Genomic DNA, 19,922 nt, shown 5'->3' with positions numbered 1-19,922 from the left:
TTACTGAGATGACTTCTGGAGTTGACGAGGCTGTGCGGTGTCAGGCCGTCCTCCACCAGCCCAGGCCCAGGGAAGGAGCTTCTCACATTCACTCACTTTCTTCCCAGGTCCCATCTCTTGGTTCTCCATGAGTTGCCAGGTCAAGGAAGCAGGAATATGCTCTTCTGGTTCACTGGCTTCAATAATGATCACCCGGCTGCTTGGAGGAATCATTTCAGAATTCTTTGCAACAGTAATGGCTGTTTGAAGATTATCACCTAAAAGGCAAAGAAACTTTGCTTGTTTTAAGTTCAAACCTCCTATATCAGTAACCAGAATTGAGTTCTTACTCCTTCACTTTACTTTTGGGGGCATCTATTGCTTTGTGAATCATCTTCCTCTCTGCCCAAAACTGTCTGCCCCGAGAGTGGGCAAGTACTGGGTTCACATCTCCTTTCAGCTGCTTGGCATTGTGTCCAAAAGCGTTTAAGCACCTTCTGACTGACTAACCCTCAGGTGACACATAGCGTGTAGTTGTGAACATAATATGATTCGTGTGATAGCACAAAGCGATTCTCAGGATCTGGATTCCACATAACCATAGAAATCCCAGGGCCAGGCCATGACTGAGACATTCTCCAAGCCTGGCCCTTCTGCCCTGGGCTCTGTCAACCAGAGCTCATGTCCTTTACACAGAGGTTTCACTGGGATTCTTGATGACAGCATATCTGTTCTCAGGTTAAACATTTGCTGTGAGTCTCTGAGCACTGTGCAGATCCTGGGTAGAGGGAGTGGGTTTTAGACAGAGAGCATGAGATATGGTCCCTGCCTCCCAAACTCCTGGTCCTGCTGGGGAGCTACATAGGTAACTGGATCACAGGGTAGAAGCCTCAGCCACAGGACATATTTGTTCCATGAACTCACTCAGCCCACACATCTTTTTCTTATGCCCAGGATACAGTCACCTTGTCAGGCCTTCAGAAACCAACACACCTGTGATCATCACGGTCCTGATGCGGGCCTCACTCAGCTCCTTCAAGACTGGTTTGGTTTCCTTTTTCAAGCGATTCTCCATGATGAGAAGTCCCAGAAATGTTAACTCGGACTCCACTTTCTCCCTTTGAATTCAGGGGAAAAAAATCAATATTAAAGTGTAGCCATGTAGATTCAACCATTGAATTTTGTTCATTTTCTTTAAAATGTTGATTTTTTTAATGTTATACCTGCATATGTTACAAAAAAAATAAAAAAGAACCCAAGAGTTTACAAGGAAAACCAACAATTCCTGCCCCTACAACCTCACCTCTTTTCCCATTTCCAGAGGCAACCACTTATAAATCTTTTAGTTACTTCTGGTTTTCAACTCCAGTTTTTTTTTTTTTTAATTTTTAAACAATATTCTTATCTTCCAACCTTTCTGTTAGTTTTTAAAAATTGTGTTAAAGGTATATATTTTTCAATTTGCATCTTTCTCTTTTTTTTAGCTTGCAATCAAAATTATAATTTATTCAACATTTATTCAGTGCATCCTACATACAAGGTTCCATAGTAACTGTAGAACCTGAGGTCATTCTTTTTAGCCTGCATCTGTTACCACCAATAACGATGAAAGGGCTTCGGCCAGGGTTTGGAGTTTTGAGAATTTGAGACTGGAGACTTGTGTCTAAGCAGGTTACAAGTTATGTAGGACCACTCCTCTGAAATGGAATAGGATTCTTAAAATGTAAATTTGGGGCCAAGGACTCTTTCTTGACCCTTCATTGTTCTGTTTTTCTGGGCAGAGTAAGGGTAAGCAGGCAGGAAGAGAGGAGGGGAGGGGAAAGGGAGCCCTAAGGATCCACGTTCCGCCTTGGGTCTGAGCACCATTTTCTCAGTGCATGGTGTAGCGGACTCTCAGCCTTTCCGGGTCTCTACATGATGAGCCAGTTAGGCTCTTGCCATCTCTCTCTGGTTCTGGTGTCCCTGTACCCTGCTTCTACTCTGTTCTTTCAGCTAGCACTTCCCACCCACTTGGAATCTGCAGAAGTGTGTTGATCTAGCTCATCTGCAATAATCATTCAAACTTAGAACACAGGGAAGAAATTTCTCTCTGGAATTGTAAAGATTTCTTCATCATTCATTAAAAAAAAAAATCCACCTACTAAATAACTACTTTGTTTCAAATCTCTTACAAGGCACTTTGGCACACTCAAAAATATCAATCCTGTTTTAGTGAGCTCAGAAAATACTATAAAAGAAAATCTACCTAACATGGAATTTGTCAAATTTAACTTTAGTATTTCTTTATTATAAATTGTATTAATATTTTTATGTTGGCTGGAACCAAAGGGAAGATACCAAAATCTTCTCACCAATTTAATAATTTTGGGGGGTTTTTAGATTCATAAAGAATTTTATTTTTAACAGTATTACTGAGGTGTAATTGTCCTATAAAAACCACACATATGTAATGTATACAGTCTGATGGGTTTCAGCAATATGTATACACTTCTGCACAGAATAATCATAATAATAATCAAAATAATAAATATCCACCACCCTCAAATGTTTCCTCCTGCTCCCGTTTTTTTTTTTTTGTTTTGTTTTTCTTTGTGATAAGAACACTTAAGATCACCCTCCTAACAAAATTTTAAAGTGTACAGGATGGCATTGATAATTATAGGCACCATGTTGTACAGCAGATCTCTAGAACTTATTCATCTTGCACAACTAAAAGTTTATACCCACTAAGCAGCTGCCACTCCCCTCTCCCTCATCCTTTGTAATCATCATTTCACTCTTTATTTCTAAGGATTTGATTGCTATAGATACATAGTATAAGTGAGATTGTGCAGAATTTGTCTTTCTGCAACTGGTTTATTTCAGTTAGCATGATATACATCCTGGTGCATCTATGTTGTCTGACATGGCATGAGAATTTCTTTTTTCTTCTTCTTCTTCTTCTTTTTTTTTTTTTTTTTTTTTTGTATTTTGAACATGAACTCACAGGTTCTCAACCACTGAGCTGCATTCCCAGCCCTTTATTATTTTATTTCTTAACAGTATTACTGAGGTGTAATTGTCCTATTAAAAACCACACATATGTAATGTACACAATCATAAACAATAATAATCAATTATTGTTTTTTATTTTGTGACAGGATCTTGCTAAGTTACTTTGGGCCTAAGCCTTTTTTTTTTTTTAAAGAGAGAGTGAGAGAGAGAGAGAGAGAGAGAGTTTTTTAATATTTATTTTTCAGTTTTCAGCGGACACAACATCTTTGTTTGTATGTGGTGCTGAGGATCAAACCCGGGCCGCACGCACTAGCGCGCTACCGCTTGAGCCACATCCCCAGCCCACCTAAGCCTTCTTTTTTAAGGCTGAATAATGTTCCATTGTATGTATGTACCACATTTTGTTTATTTATTCATCCACTGATGGACATTTAGGCTATTTCCCTATTGTGGCTATTACACACACACACACACACACACACACACACACACACACACACACAAATGCTGCAAAGAACATAGAAATGCAGAGATCCCTTTGAGATCCTGATTCCAATTCTTTTGGACATATACTTGGAAGTGGGATTGTGGCATTGGGGGATCATATGGTCCTTCTACTTTTAACTGTTTAAGGAAACCCCCTACTATTTTGGATATCAGTTGGACCACTGCACCTGCATGTGTTTCCACTAACAGTGTATATAGTTTAATTTCTCCATATCCTCACCAACACCTGTGATGTTTTAAATTTTCTTAAACAGTCATCCTAATAGCCATGAGGTTTTGATTTGCACTTCACTGATAGTGATGTTCAGTGCCTTTTCATGTACCTGTTGGCCATTTATAAATCTTATTTATAAATGTCTGCTCAGATGCTCTGATCAGTTTTTAATTGGGTTATTTATTTTGTTGTTATTGAGTTATGCTCCTTATACATTTGTGGTATTAATTTCTTATCAGATACATAGTTTGCAAATTTTCTATTTCACTCTCTGGGTTGCTTCCTTTTCGGTTCAGGAGATTTTTAGTTTAATATCCACATGCAAAAGAACGAAATTAGAACTCTGTCTTTACACCACACACAAAAACCAACTGGAAACGGATCAAGGACTAAAACATAAGACTGGAGATGGAAGCTCCTGGGGGGAAACATAGGCGAGTGTTTTCTTGATATTGGTCTGGCCAACGATTTCTTGGCTGCAATGCACAAAGCACAAAACAAAAACAGAGACAGACACGTGTTTTCTGTTTTACGACTCCTGCCCTCATTTGCAGCTTCAGGCTTCTCCACATTTCCAACAACGCCACTACGTCAAGATCTTTGCACCTACCATTCCTATTACCTGCAATGCTGGCCTCTGGAAATCTGCCGGCTTGCCCTCCTATTTTACTCAGATCTCTATTCAAATGCTGCTCCTCAGAGGGCCTCCCTGATCACCCCCTGCAAAATGGCACTCTCTGTCTTCTGAAAAGCCCTCCTGACCTGCTTCATTTTCCCCCTTCAGGACATTTAAAAATTGCCAACAAGACAATATTTTACAGATTGATTTTATTATCTATTTTCCTCAATTAGTATATAAAGTTCTTAAGGCAAGGACTTCATTTTATTTACTTCTGAATGAATCCTTGGTTCCTTGAGGATCTAACACATAGCAAAGGTCAAGAGATATTTGCTGAATCAATGAAGAGGCAAATCTCAGTGAAGTATTTCTTCTGTTTTTTTTTCTTTTCTTTTCTTTTTTTTTTTAATTTCAGGTAATATTTTTTCCAAGTTATCTCAAGAAACTCACTTCCCCTCTTATGACTCTAATCTTTTAGAAGTTTTGATTTTCCTAATTGGAAAACTTTGCTAAATATAATTCGATCCTAATAAAAATCAAAAACTTATCCCTTTACCCTTTCTGAAGATAGTAAGTAAATGCTCAGAACTTCATAGGCTCCCGAGATTCCCTGGGAAGCCTGAGATGGTTGGAAATCTAGCACATTTTAATATTTTGTTATATTCCTAACATTGTCTGTTCCACTAGTGACTCTTAAATAGGAACAGCTGCATTTGTACGTGGCAGCTGGGCAGTGGTTACACTCCAGAAGTAGCTATGTAAATCTTGTCTTCACATATAACCTTAATGTTTGTTATTCAAATTTGTGTTTGAAAAATTACAAAGTCCCATGTGTTATGAGTCCTTGTGATTGCTCAAGAATAGCAAACACCTGGAATGCTAAATCAGAAGATGTCACTCATATATTTCAAAATGAACTTTATGATTAAAATGTCATGGCTGAAAAGCTCCTTAGAGCTTGTAGATGGGGAAACAGGCACAGAATAAGAAAAGGGCAATGATTGCTGATTATCTTATATGGACTTAGGCTGCAAGTAATAATATTAAACCCAGGACATCAGTATTTGACATGAAGGAGCAAATTACATATAAATAAGTATCTCTCTATCAGCATCATAAATCAAATATCTCTAAAACAAGTAATACCTAGTTGATCAGCTATTCAATTTTCCACAGCATTTCTCTGCTCTGCTTCTTTATCATAGATAATTTTAAAACAACCTTTGAAAGCTGAAGAATATCGGTAGAAACAATAGTGTATAGATTACCATCTAATGAGGACAATTTTTCCCCTTTAATCTAATTAAGAATATTGAATTTTATTTCTTAAAAAGAATTCAATTTGTACTCATTACTTTCCCATATCTCAGAGAGGTATAGTATTCAGCCCTGAAAAAACAACAACAACAAAAAAATGAGTCTAAGTGATTCTGGAAACCTTTCGAATTTGCAACTGTCCCCTTCCTTCTCTCAGCCTCTTTATATGTGGGACACCCAAATAGGTTGTTCCCATAGCACTCAGAGGTGGGAGGAGAGCTGAGACTAAGGTGGTGCAGGGCCGGAATAGCATATGCTGTTTAGGAGTCAGAAATCTCAATGGCAATCCTGTTGTTCTCCCACCAACCAACATTGTGACCTAAGTAAATCTTCCCTAGTCTCACCTACAATTGCTCATCTCCACATCAGAGGACCAGATGAGTTCAGCTGTCCATCTCCAAGAGTCTTCCTGGTGATGTGAGCTGTTCATCCATCCATTTCTAGGACTCATTCACCTCATGCACAGGGAGTCTGTGCTCGTGCTGATTTCTGACTCCTTACCTGGCTAAACGCTGCACATCTGAGAGCTTCCCCATCTTCAGAACTTTGTGAGCCAGGGCAATGACACGGAAGCCTTGCGCTGTGTAATTCCTCAGCTCCTGTGGGAAATTCTTGGGCACTGTCAAAAGAAAAGAGGCAAATATAAGGTCACATTGGCTGTTTAGATCCTGATCGAGACTCCAGAATACTGTACCTGGTTTTAATTTTCATGTCATAAAACTGTTTTAATAGAAAGCTTCAAACTTTAGACAAAAGTTAGAAACAAGTTTATCAGTGTGTTCTTCTTATTTGGGTGGAAATAAATGTCAAAGGTGTGCTGGTCATCGACTGTGCTAAGGACTGATTGTTTGTGAGCCCCCAAATTCATATGTACAGACTCCCCCCAAATGTGACTGCATTTGGAAGTGCATTTACCTTTGGGAGGTAATTGAGTAAAAAATTAAGGTGGAGCCCTCATGAGTAGAATGATGACATATAAGAGATGATCTCTTTGTTACCCTATGAGGATTCAGCAAGAAGGCTGCCATCGGCAAACCAAAATGGCAGCCCTCACCAAGAACCCAATTGGCCAGCATCATGATCTTGAATGTTCTGGTTTCCAGAACGGTGAGAGATCTCCACTGTTTAAAATGCCTAATCTATGGGGTTTTGTTATACCAGCCCAAACTGGTCAAGACAAACTGGTGTCATTTTGACTGGGTTCAATAAGGACAGACCTCAGCACTATGTGTATTTGGATGGAGTAAGAGAAAGAGCTGATTTTCCAGAATAGGGGTTGATGAACTATGGTACACAGGCCAAGGACCCCCTGCTTGGTTTGTAAATAAAGTTTTATTGACACATAGATGTGCCTACTGGTTTGCTTATTGTCTATGTATGCTTTGGAGCTATGGTGGCAGGGTTGAGTAGTCAACACAGATACTGTGTGACCAGCAAGTCCTAAAATATGTACCATCTGGCTCTTTGCGGAAAAGTTTGCCGATCCCTGCTTCAGATGACAGATGACACAATGCCAACATTTTTGTATTTGGACATGGTGACTATGCTATGTAATATAAGGAACTCTTCATGGTTTATAATGAGCTGTGTGTGTGTCATGGGAAAGCAAGGCACAAATGGGGATGTGGTCGCTGAGGTGGAAAAACAACTGGGTTTTAGTTTCCACTCCACTAGCTTCCTGACCTGGGCCAAGTCGCCTATCTTCTGCACCTCAGTTCCTCATCTATAAAATGAGAAGGTTGCAGATTCCTATGCCCCCATTTATCTCAGAATTTCTAGAATAATTCTAGAATATTCCTGAAGGTGGAGATCTACTTTCAAAGAAGTTCCTAATTTTCCTTTTCTTGAAGAGAGAGGGGTGGGGGGCACAGAAGATGGTGTCCGCCTATGGAAAAGATCAGGAGTTTGGACAACAGAAAGAACTGGAAGGGCTGCCACGAGAACAAGAAGTGGCAGGTGACAGGTCCAACTCTTCCAATAGAACAAGGGCCATAGATACCAGCAGGATGCCCAGAAGATGCTGACTGTCTCAGTGTGGCTGAAAACACAAGACAAAGCCAAAGATAGGCGGTCATCTGTGAAAGACAGTTAACGGGAGCTATGAGGAAGATCAAAGGCAGAAAAGAAAGGGTCACTTCTAAGGTCAAAAAAATAAAAGACTCCAAATAGAGAAACTAGAGCCAGAATTCACAAAATCTAGAATTCTATGAACAAATTGATGGCTATCAGCAATCATAAGGAGAAAATAGATGAAAATCAGGAGAAAAACGTCCAATTTTGTCCAATGAACTCCTCTGAATGCAACAATATTCTTATAAACCTGACTGTTGCTTAGAAAGTACGTATGTTTATAAGACTAAGAAATAGTATAAATCATCTGAAAGTCTGGTTCAGAATAATAAAATGGTTGTAAAAATGATCAGTTATCTTGCTCTGATATCATCTAATTTACTTTAATCACCCTCTTTTCCTAAAAGATTTATCTTTCCTATATTCTCCTTCCATTGATTTGTCTGAGCCCTCAAAACTAGAACCTCTCCTCCTTCCCAGAGGTGACAGAGACCTGTTTGCAGAACCAGACTAGTGTCCAGACCTCACCCTTTGGTTCCCTCTGAATACCTCTCATTCTCACCCTCTCTCTCTGGTTCTCTGACCCAAGTGGCTTCCTCTTCTAACTCCTGATGCCTTGTCCTACATTTCCTTCCCTGGTACCTCATTGTGGTTGTGCTTTTCTGGCTGGACCACAGCAGGTTCTTTATTCTTGGCCTCTATACCTTGAAATTATACCCTGCATTATGGAATCTTCTAAACCCACTTTCCACCCATCCAAAAATCAACCTGTTCCCCATTCATTGATTGTGGAGCTTTTTGCGTTTGTGTGTGTGTATGTGTGTGTGTGTGTGTGTGTTTTCGGGGCTGGCATTTGCTTTTGTGTTCAGCCTTTTAAATGATTTCACCTCTTGAAAGAGAAAAATGTCGGTACCTGTTTCGGGTCTGCAGAACCTGGCCACCATCTCCGGGGCACCCTTCAGGTAGGCATGGAAGTGATGCTCCCCGGCCAGCTGAGCGATCACAGACATCCTCTGCAGGCTTGATGAAAAGGGAAACTGGCGCAAGATGGCAATGGCTTCTACAGGACTCTGCAGAGGCATCCACAAAGGGGAGCTTAGAAAGACAGCAAGAGCTATTTCCCAGATGCACATCAACAAAATAGTTTTCTCCTCCATGAGCCTAGCACGTCATACAATAGTGTATTTTTCACAATATGGATACTTTTCTGGCTCCCTTCTAAGGGGACTTCCTCCACAAGTTGTCTGATCTGCAAGTCCTGTCCCCTTGAGTGTCTGGAGAATCCTAATAACCTTACAGCTAAGCTCACTTCCTGTGAGTGACAGGGCTCCAAGGACTGCTTCCCTCCCCCAGAAACAGCTCCTGTCTCTGGACTCCTGTGGCTCATTCTTCTGCTTTTGTTGGAGTCGTTGACACATCATATCACACTTATTTGCACCTGTATTGATTTTTTTCCCAGTCTTTGGGCTCTTCCAACACAAGCCCAGCATGTCTTAGTTTGAATCCTAGCATACCGTCTGGCATTCCCCAGTAGTCAGCGAGCAAGTGCTGAATGAACAAACGAATGGATGGATTTACGACTAAAGAATGACCAAAGCAACTATGGGGTTTGTTAAGATAAAACTTAAAACCGGGAACATAAAAATAGGTGAAAGTCTGGAAGTTTCACTCGACTTAAGGGAAAAGAGCTATAGGATTTAAAGAAGCAAATCATACCTGGCTGGCTTCTGGTCCTGGTTTTATTATTGTGTTTGAGTCTGACATGCCAAATTTGTAGGCGTTCACATTACAATCTTCCATTTTCTATTGTAAAATGAAAACATTTATAAGATGCCTTGGAGAAAAATAATACAAAAGAAATATCTCTCATTTTACTAACACTTTAATCTTTTCAAAGTCCTTCTCACATAGTTTTCTCTTCTAGGACAATTATCTTAATATTGTCATTGTCAAATTTCTATTGTGTTGATTTATATTTAAGACCTTTTTGTAGAATGTCAAAAAGCCAGAAATATTGTGAATATATTTAAGTTGTAATTGATGAAAAAGTGCTGGCTGCAGATCAAGGACTCTTCCTAAATGGTTATGTCTAGTAATTGGAGGAGAGATTAAGTGGAGATATAGTCTTCAATATTGTGGAGCACAATAGCTTTTAGATGGGCTAGAATTATGTCCTGAGATAAACCTGAGACTATTTCTTTATACTATATCTGTGCTACTAACCTAATTTATTTAACTAGGGAGTTAGCAAGTTAGCTGTTAGCCAATTAGAAATCACATTTGAAAATGGTTAGTATTCTTTAAATGGTAACAATCTATACCACTGAGAAACCAATACTAAAATATGAGAAAGGTAATTAGATAGAAAGAGCAGGGGAGGAAAAATAAAGATAGTATCTCTTCTCCACTATGCCACTTAGTTGTTTGATCTTGGGGATATCACTTCATATCTCAGATTTTAATTTATTCTGAAAAATATTCTTACATTTCTTCTAGAGCTAAAATTCTTAAGAATCTATAAGGACTCCCCCTTAAACTCAGTGGAGGCTTCCTAACTAACAAACTCCAATTTTGATATTTAACTCAAACCTGCTTCTGACTCAGCCTTAAGCCCAATGAATAATCTTGCATATTTATGCTTTGTTGGGGGGGGATACAACTGTTCTGACAGTTCTTACAGAGATAATACTCAAGATTTATGTTTCCAAAATGACCCCGACTTGTATGTCACTTGTAGGCAAACCGACCCTCCTCAGATGGGGAAGGAGACATTACTGGATCAGGATTCAAGTCCTATGTAGTAATCACTCATCATTGTTCCAATGACGCTTGTAAGGATATTGCTGTATGGTAACATACAGGTTCTTCTCATTAAGATCCAGTAAACTGGTTACTGTTTTGTCTTTATGACAAAAATTTCTCCACAGCAAAAATGGTTTTTAGGTCTGGGGTTGTGGCTTAGTGGTAGAGTGCTCACCTAGCAAGGCCCTGGGTTCGATCCTCAGAACCATATACAATAAATAAAAGTATTGTGTCCAACTACAACTAAAAAAATAATAAATATTTTTTTGAAAAGTTTTAAAAATGGTTTTTAACTGACTTCAGAAACTTCTCTCTGTACCAGATTCCCCCTTTCATTCATTTGGCCTGTAGGAAACTAAAATGTCTCTACCACACATATTTCTATTAGCTTCTTCACAAGGTATGTTTCATGCCCCTACAAACATTTGTCTCCATTTTTTAAGTTGTTGATAAAACTTTATTGTTTTATTTATAAGTGGTGCTGAGAATCGAACCCAGGGCCTCACACATGCCAGGCAAGTACTGCACCACTGAGCTACAACCCCAGCCCCATCCATGTTTTACAAGTATAAATGCTCTCTAATACTTTATATATCTCTGTAAGTGGCTTTAGAATGCTTTATTTGCAGGGCAGCAGAATGTAATCAATCAGCTAGCTCATTCATGAACACCCTCCACTCATTTGGCACTTGATAGTGTTCAAAGCTCCTCAGAGCTCATCATCTCTGTGCTCATTAGGTCTGTGAATGAGACATCATTATCCCAAATGAACATATGAGACACAGACTTGGAGTTCTGACTCTGATTTGCAAACACATGACAGAGACTGGTGGAAGGCAGAGCTCTTGCCGCTATGTCATGGGAGTCTCCGGGATGGGCTCACAGCTTTCAGTTGTCATTTGCACTCAGCTCAGATATTGGAATCAGTTGGAATGAGGATCCTCCAGGTTGATATGTATGATATAGTAACTACCAGCCACTGAAGCTAGTTTTAAAAAATAAATTATCTTTTGGTACCAGAGATTGAACCTAGAGGCTCACCAAGCCATGTCCCTAGCCCCTTTTATTTCTTATTTTGAGACAGGGTCTCACTAAGTCCTTAGGGCCTCATTAAGTTGTTGAGGTTGGTCTCAAACTTGCTATCCTGTGGCCTCAGCCTCTCTAGTAGCTAGGATTACAGGAGTGTGCCACTGCACCTGGCTGCTGTTTAAATTTAAACTAAAAATATCAATTCAGTTCTTCAGTCACCTTGTCACAGTCAAGTGATATATGGCCACAAAAGGCCCACCTTTATAGAACTGTCTCTCCCAGGGTGTTTGGAGAACATTTGCACCATGCTATAGCCAGTCAAGAAGGTTTGGAGGTCAAATAGGTTTATTAAATGTTGCATATCATGTCCTCTCTTGAATATTCACATTGCAACCATGGCATATTAAAGAAATCCTGAAGAAAAATCTTTTTAACTTCGTGTAAACAGCAGTTTCCAAATTTATTTGTTATGGAGCCCTATTTCACATTACACTCCTTGACAGAGTTCTCTGAAGTGGAGGTTGGCGAGTTCTGGCAGGATCAGAGCAGAATTCATTTTAACCACAGTTGGAAAGCCTTCAGGACTCCCAGTACAGATCTCTTTACATTCTCCTCATTTGATTAAATAAGCCATGAACTTACCCAGGCCGTGCTTTCAAACATTTTGAGGTCCAGAGGGTCTCCCTGGATGGTCCCATCAAGAAGGATCAGAGAGTGGCAGCTGGCCATGGCTGCACACAGAGGTCCCCATGGCACAGCCTTGCCTGAAGCAAAGCTGTGGACTTTCTGAAAACTGGTAGAGAGGATAATAAGTTAAAGTCTTCAATAAAATCATTTTGCATACTCTGCCCCTGAAAGTTTGCGAAGGCAGAGATTCAGGCACCTATCCTTATACTCAAAGCCCTTCAGTGGCTCCTCCTGCTCTATAGGACTAAATCCAGACTCTCTAAACTGGTAGTCAGGGTCCTGTGGGCCTCAGTTCTGCCTCTCCTCACAGCTGCTACTCCTACTGATGTTCTTTATGTCCTGGATTCTAGGCCCAGACACAATTTCTTGCTATTTCTATACTTGTCCAGGGACGAAGCTGCCTTCAATCCCTTCTTCATTTAGTTTCTTCAGTTTTTAAACAGACTGCTCTGCCTGCAGAGTGATCTTTAGACAACCTTTCTCTGAGTTGGAGATGAATTTCCTTCAACAGAGATCGCCACTGGTCAAGTTAAACTGTAACTTCAGGGGACTTGGTACAATTCCAGGGATTTTTGTGACATTACTTGCAGCCATCTGACATAATGGCCTTGCTGTGGCAAAGCATGTGAGCAGGCAACTCTGAGCTATACCTGCAAACGCTGTGGAGCTGGCTCCCAAAACTACATACCCTAAGCCAGAAGGTCCTAGTTTCATGATGTAGCACGGTAGGAAAGGAGTCTACCTGGTGGTTTCAGGCAAGTAAAAGCATGCCTTGGCTCGGCAGTTTTTCTTGCTACCCAGCTCTTCCAAATTTGCTGTTTTCCTGAAAATCCCAGTCCATACATCCTGCCTCTAAAGACTGTTTTCCTCTTTGACAGTATAGAATGGCTTGGTTTCCCTTCCTCTCCTCCCACCTCAGAGCTGAATGGCAATTGGGTCTAGTTGACTCTACTTCCTCAAAAGCTTCAGAGTACAAGGGGTGTGGGAGGGAGATGGAAGGACTGAAATGGCACACATTCCATCACGTTCACTGTTCTGGCCGACAGAGGCCCTGTCTGTCTAAAGGAAGGCCAGCGGGGACACTGAGCAGTCAGGAGCAGAGACACATGAGTAGAGTTGAAAACCCAGCTGTCTTCTAAAAAGTCACACCACCTGTCTGCTATTATCTTGTGCCTGCACTGTACCTGCCCCAATACCATCTTGGAGGGCCCCTATACGACTTCACTGACCCTCAGCTGCCTCAGCCACAGTTTGAAGCCAAAATGGGGTAATCAGAGAGCCAAAGAGCAGAGGTCATTACCACTCGGATTGAGAAGACAAGCCTCAGCCCTACAGGAATGGAGCTAGGAGACTAGGGGTACTCTCTGTGGAGTTCTGAGATAGGTGTCTATGTGATTACTTTCTACTCTCTCTAGAGCTACCTTTTAGCCCATGTTTATATAATTTTGAGGTCCACAGGGTCTCCCTGGATGGTCCCATGAAGAAGTATCAGAGAGTGGCAGCTGGCCATGGCTGCACACAGAGGTCCTCCAGAACTTATCTCAGGTGCCATCTCTTTCTATTGGCTTTCATTGATCCACCAAATTTCAAAACATTTTCTACATCCACCCACCATGTTATTATATAAATCAAGACTGTGTGTCATGCTTCCTCATCTTTATTGCTTCTTTTCTATTCTGATTTCCTGCCTTAATAGCCACAATCTTCTGGGCCTGTGTTGTACATTGGGGGTGAGTATCTTTGTACGTTTTGATCCCACTTGATTGTGAACTCTATGAGGGAGGAGACCTCCGTCATATAAAATAAGGAGCCTTATTTTCGGCCTCTTCACTACACCTACTGGCACCAGAAAGACTTTGCGGCTATTAATCAAGCCTGATTTTGATTTCACCCTGGTTTTCTGTTTTGTTTGTTCCATTCCTCAATCATTCACCTTATTCTATTCCATTTTGGGGGGGGGTGGAATTTGAAGACCTACTTTCCCGGTCTGGATCAGAATTTAGGACTCACTCAATTAAACAAGTCAGAAAAATTGGGAGCTGATTCCAGCCCATGACTATCTATATTTGATGTGATTCTCATCCTTCAGTACTGGAAGGATGGACTTGAGTACCACCAAGGCAAGCACACCATCACATTTCATCTTCCTTTAAGAGACCTACCAGTTGTTGGCAGTAGGAACAGTCCCCCAGAGGTCCAGCCCATCTTCCGTAAGAGTGCCTGTCTGAAAAAAAAAAATTAAAATTGGTATTAGTGTAAGATTTAAAGCATTTAATTATGATGTGATTTAAATGAAACTGAAGCTTCCAAGAAATCATCACAGATTCAATTGTCCAAATCCTTTGTAAGTGTCAAATTTTAAATATGCTGACATATGAATCCTTAAGACTATGTTGATAATCAGGTGATTCAAGTTACTATGATGATAAAATACAAGTGCTTTGTTTTGGTTTTGTTTGTTGTTGTGTCTATTGCTGTTGTTATTGGAGAAGCTCAGTAAGTGAAAATCCAACAAGAACCAGTGTGAGTTTGACTCTTCAGTTGGCATCTGCTGTCTTTCCAAAGCAGAGCTCAAGATTTCTTTTTTCTTTCTTTCCAAGACTGTTTAGTTCACAATTTGCCATCTGGTTCACAGTAATTTTCTAAAAAATATGGGTGACAGTGACTGTCCAGATTGATAATGAAATGTTGGTAAAGGGCTTTGAAACTACGGAGAGAAACTAAGTGCTAATAATAGATATTAATTAATGTCCACGAATGGGTTTTATTGTGAGAACAAGAGGAAAAGGCTCAGGAGATATGATTTGCAGTACTATAGGAAAGTGTTTGTCATATAATGTAACAGAGAAAGCAAAATGGAACCGAGTTCTGTCACAGTACTTAATTTTTTCGTTGTTTCCCAGTCATTCATTAATTGCAGACCCTGGTGTCTTGCTGCAGTCGGCTAACAGCATCAGTCCTGCTTAACACTCAGACAGAGTGCAGCCCCCCACAGCTGCTTTGGCACTTCCAAATCAGAGCAAAGCATTTCCAAGCACTGCAGAATATCCTATTTCAGCACTGAGTTCTGGGCCTCTGACATGAGGTTCTTATTGTCATCTCTGCATAAGACACTGAGTTTTGTAGTTTCCTATCAAAATGATATCTGTTATCATTCAAGCACATCACATTAACATAATGGTTTACTGAGAAGGGCTTATGATGATTTTCATTCTTAAACTGAGCAGAAGGGCAGAGATAGATTAAAGATGAAATGAACAGCCTAAGGGGACAGTGTCCTGTACGTTGGAGTGGCAGAACCAGAAAAGCAGCCCTTCTGGAGTCTTCCACCACTAGAAATGTAAAGCAGATTCTACGAGACATGGGGAAAGACAAAGCCCTTTCTGAGGTTTCAAATTAAAGAATTAGGAATCTTTATTTCACTCGTTCATTTGGATTCCACAAAAGAGCTAACTTGATTGAGTTATTCCTTGAAACAAAAACAAACTTTTCAAGACCAGTTACTTGCTTCATTTCCCTCCTGCATTTTACAAAGGCCCAACCTGTGTGTTTGTTTTCCAAATCCCCTTGGGTTGTTCGATTTCAAAGAGTTAGCAAGTTAATTCAAACTGAAATGTTTTCCTGATGACTAGATTATGTTTTTAAACATTAATATTTTGAACATGAAAACAGAGATAGTGCTGAAGCAAGACTGAAATGAGACTGTGCTGCTTCTCTATGTGAAAATGACCCTTTTACAATAAGCTGATAATAAACAGAAAGCTCAATTATATTTGAATTTCTAAAAGGAATAAGATAGGAAAAACAAACAAACAAAAAACAAAGCAAAAGCACTGTTAGCATGAATATAGGCCCAGGCTTGGGATAAATTGGACAAAAAGAAAGGAAACTTGTCTTAGAGAACTTCTAACAAACCAATAAAAATAGAAATATATATGGGGACATATATACACAGAGGCCCAGTGATAGGTATCTTCTAAGTTGAAATAACACTGGTTGAAAATTCAATTCATTGTAAAGCGTGTTTATTTCAACATCACGTTGATAGAATTTTATAATGTAAAATTCGGGAAAAAAAATATCTTGGCAACAATTCTAGTTCAATCCTTCTGTCTAAAAAAAGGCCATGCAGAAACTTGGTATCCCATCCAGGATTATATTTCTCATTTTGCCAATTCCCACTTGGGAGGTCTTTGCACTACAGCATGCTGTCATGCCATATGGAATTTGGCCAAGTAAGCCTGGGAGCAGTCCCCCAGACAGACTAGCAGATGACAGGAGGATGAAAAGGAAGGAGTTTTATACAGGAAGTAAAATGAACAGCTTTGGGAAAAAATGGCCATTGAAATGAATGAATATATAATGCACACATTTTACCAGTGGTCCTCCTGTATTCTAGACACTAGTGAGGCTGGTGGGTAAGTAATGGGAATCCCTGTTAGAAAACTTCCAAGAAGTTGTTATCTGGCCCCAAATCCCAAATGAAGCTGCTGCTAAATTAACCCTAAGGATTCTGACCGATAGCAATTGAGGACTTTCTTTGTCAAATGAAACACAAAGAGATAGGGAATTAAAATAATCTAAAGAGATACACGGGTCAGGTCTCCTGGGGCTTTTCCAGTTTATTCTCAACTCTCTGTTTTGACTCTCATTGTCTAGAACTAGGAATGATCTCTTTCTTCAGTTGTTCACAGGTGGCCTCCTCCTCTGTCCTATCTCTCTTCTTCCATCTCTTCTCACCAATTCCTTCAGATGGAATAAATAAAGTACCTATAGAAATATCACTCATCTTCTAAAAAAAAAAAAAAAAAAAGATAAGGACTCCCATTCTTCCCATTCTCCTTCCAGATGAGGCCCCGCCCCTCAGCTTGCGTGTCAGCCCCCAGTGCTGTTCTCTCCAAACAGCCTATTGTCCTCTGTTCTGGAATGTTCCTGCCTCCCACACCCCTGTGCTCTTAACAACTTGCCTCTGACTCTGGATCTACTTCATCATGCCCGACACTTTGCTCAGACCTTCACCAAGCACACATCACACAACATAATCGTTGTCTACACTCCCTGAGCTTCTCAAGACCTAGGTCTATCTCTCTTTAATAGAACTCTCAACCAGCACCGTGGACAGCATTGGTGGTTTAATGAAGCATGGCCAAAGCCTTGATCAATTATCTAAATGCAAATGAACTAAAGACAGGGATGGACAAACCCAGGCCCACTGTACTACACAAGCCAAGTTTCCTGGCAATACTGAGGGCAGGATCTGAACTAGTGGGCAGCTGGTGCTGAAGTTCCTCAAGTCTCCAAAGAAAAGAAGGTCTAGGGACCTGCCCCTGAGTAGCAGTGTTCCCATCTGGCACATACTCCCCCTCTGCCACCTTTCCAGGCCCCTAAGCACAGAGACCACCTGCCCTAGCGTGGAGCCCTGATCCCTAAGGAGCACAGGAGAGAAGAATGGCAGAAATATCTAGACACAGGCCACCGTCCATGCCCTCTCTTTCCTTACAAAAAGCAGAGGACAAAGAGGAATTGTTACTTGAGCTATAGACAAAGCACTTCAAGAAACAGAAATGTTTCTCACATTTTTGCCTGAAAAAGTCCATCAGGGAAGTTATCAGAGTAAAAGATTAAAACACACACACACACACACACACACACACACGGCACCAACTTTAAGTTTCACAGGAAAAAATTTCATGATGTGATGACTAAACTGCGACCTTTAGAGTCACTGGAGTAGCGGCCAGAAGGTGATCTCATTCTAGCTCACCATGTGGTCTCCTCTGGCCTCACTGTTCTCCCTAGAAGACCATTTCCCCTGACCACTCTGCAGCTCTGCTATCCTCAAAACCATCAACCCTCAACCTTGGAAGTCTGGGTCTTACTTTGTCAAAGCACACGAGGTTTATTTGCCCACACATGTTGATTCTCTGTGGAGAGATACAGAAGATTTTCTTTTTCTTCAGTCTCTTCTGGGCATACACGATGCCTATGGTCAGGGCAGCGGGCAGCACGGGAGGGACAGTCACCGTGAGGAGGATCAGGGCCATGGTGGCGGTGTCTCTTGGGGGGATCTGGGGAAGACATCCACACAGTTAGCCCAGCACTTCAGGACAGCACCTTCTTAACAACTGCTTCATATAACAGCATGGGGGCCCTGGAGACTTTGGCTCAGAACCTTCCTAGAGTCAGTTCTCTGGGGGCTGAGTATTCTTTTTGCTGTCCCTAAAAAAATGGACACATTATCTCTCACTACAGAACAAAGGAGAACTTCAATCCTTATTCCAAGTCTTGGTTTTCTCCTAACATCCCCTGTACCCAGGCGCCCACCTTCTCTGCTCATCAGACCTCCATGGCCCCTTGGGCTCCCAGGACACCAGGACTAGTCTCTGGTTACATTTCATGCAGCAGCTTGACTGTTGGCCCAGCACAGGATCTGATACAAACGAGGGGCCCAGTCGAGAATGGTGAAGGAGTGGTGAATTAGTAAGGATCTCCCTTAGGGCTCTGCCAAGATCTGAGCATATATGATTAACTATAGGGAAGCAGAATTAAAATGAGCTTGCTCTCACTGGGGCAGGCACTGTGTTAGGCTCGGTATATTATTTAATTCTCCTCACAATGACTGCTTTCCCCAGCTATATAAATGGTAGTTTTGACCCTGAGAACTCAGCTTGCTTAATCCTGAATCAGAGCAGCCTATAACAGGGGCCAGGTTCAGACCCATAAAAAGACAAGGTCTGGGGTTTAGTTTGCTGCTCTGAAGGTACTGGATGTTGAGTGTTGCTAGGAAACCTCCATTCTCTGTCTGTACCAGGGCTTTGATTTTGTATTTCGGCTCAACGTTCTTGTTCCCAGCTGGAACTGGCACACTGCCTCACGTCCTAGACCCAGTGGCCTTGACATTCCATCCACCTAGTTCTTCTCAGGCTCCATTCTACTAGTAAAGTGTAGTGAAGTGGTCTTCCCTGCTCTCCCTTGTCCTAGAAATGTTTCCTGGAGGCTTTTTTCCAATTGAAATGACTATTCAGAGGTTAAGTTTGAGTATGAACGTTACCTGGAAACTCTAGTTATGTCTTTGCCCACCAATATTCATTCCCTGGCCCTGACTCCACTCCACAAACATGTAGAATTCACTGATGACACCACTTTGGATACCGTAATGAGGTCATTCAAGCTGAGTTTCGCACCTGTGTTTGGATGCTTTATTTACATCTTCTTCCTACCCACCTATATGCTTATGATCCCCACCCAGCATGTCTATGTAGAGACTGTTTGGTACACAACAGAACCAGACTCTGAGGACCAGAAAGGACCTCAGGGTCATAAGTGACAACCTGCCCTCCTGACCACACCTAAGAAGAGAAGCATCCAAATGAAATCTGATACTCTGCAGCTTGAAGGGATCCCAGGAGTTATCAGTGCTATAAAATTAAATGCTTAATTTAAGAACCCAAGCAAAAAACATAAGTGTTGGGGATTACTGGGGATACTTTCAAATATGTCAGGAAAAAGTCTAAATCCCTTTTCAATTAAATCTACTACCTTGCTAGATTTCTCTCTTATCTGATGGCTGGTTCTAGAAGACCCTTGTACATCCTTTCTTTTTGTTTTGCTCACTCAAATTAGTGTGCCCTTCCTGCTCTCTGACCTGATTGACAAAATCTCTCTCATTTTATCAGACTTGAGAATCATGTATTTCCTTTAAGG

General features: G+C 40.9%; 1 protein-coding gene across 1 annotated transcript in view; it reads right to left on the bottom strand.

Moving 5' to 3' along the window:
* The window catches only part of Atp13a5 (ATPase 13A5), a 104,858-nt gene that overhangs the window by 34,462 nt on the left and 50,474 nt on the right, over positions 1 to 19,922 (bottom strand). The window contains exons 12-19 of the mRNA XM_026400268.2: positions 18,098 to 18,286; positions 14,381 to 14,442; positions 12,174 to 12,324; positions 9,417 to 9,503; positions 8,614 to 8,770; positions 6,132 to 6,249; positions 973 to 1,097; positions 97 to 257 (exon numbers count right to left, since the gene is read on the bottom strand). Of these exons, the coding sequence (XP_026256053.2) occupies positions 97 to 257; positions 973 to 1,097; positions 6,132 to 6,249; positions 8,614 to 8,770; positions 9,417 to 9,503; positions 12,174 to 12,324; positions 14,381 to 14,442; positions 18,098 to 18,286 (1,050 nt within the window). The remainder of the gene's footprint in view (positions 1 to 96; positions 258 to 972; positions 1,098 to 6,131; positions 6,250 to 8,613; positions 8,771 to 9,416; positions 9,504 to 12,173; positions 12,325 to 14,380; positions 14,443 to 18,097; positions 18,287 to 19,922) is intronic.

This window comes from Urocitellus parryii, chromosome 2, assembly GCF_045843805.1.
Source record: "Urocitellus parryii isolate mUroPar1 chromosome 2, mUroPar1.hap1, whole genome shotgun sequence".
In the NCBI taxonomy this organism is placed as follows: Eukaryota; Metazoa; Chordata; class Mammalia; order Rodentia; family Sciuridae; genus Urocitellus; species Urocitellus parryii.
Note: the sequence above shows the minus strand (reverse complement) of the source record. Positions and strands in the feature narration are given on the sequence as shown.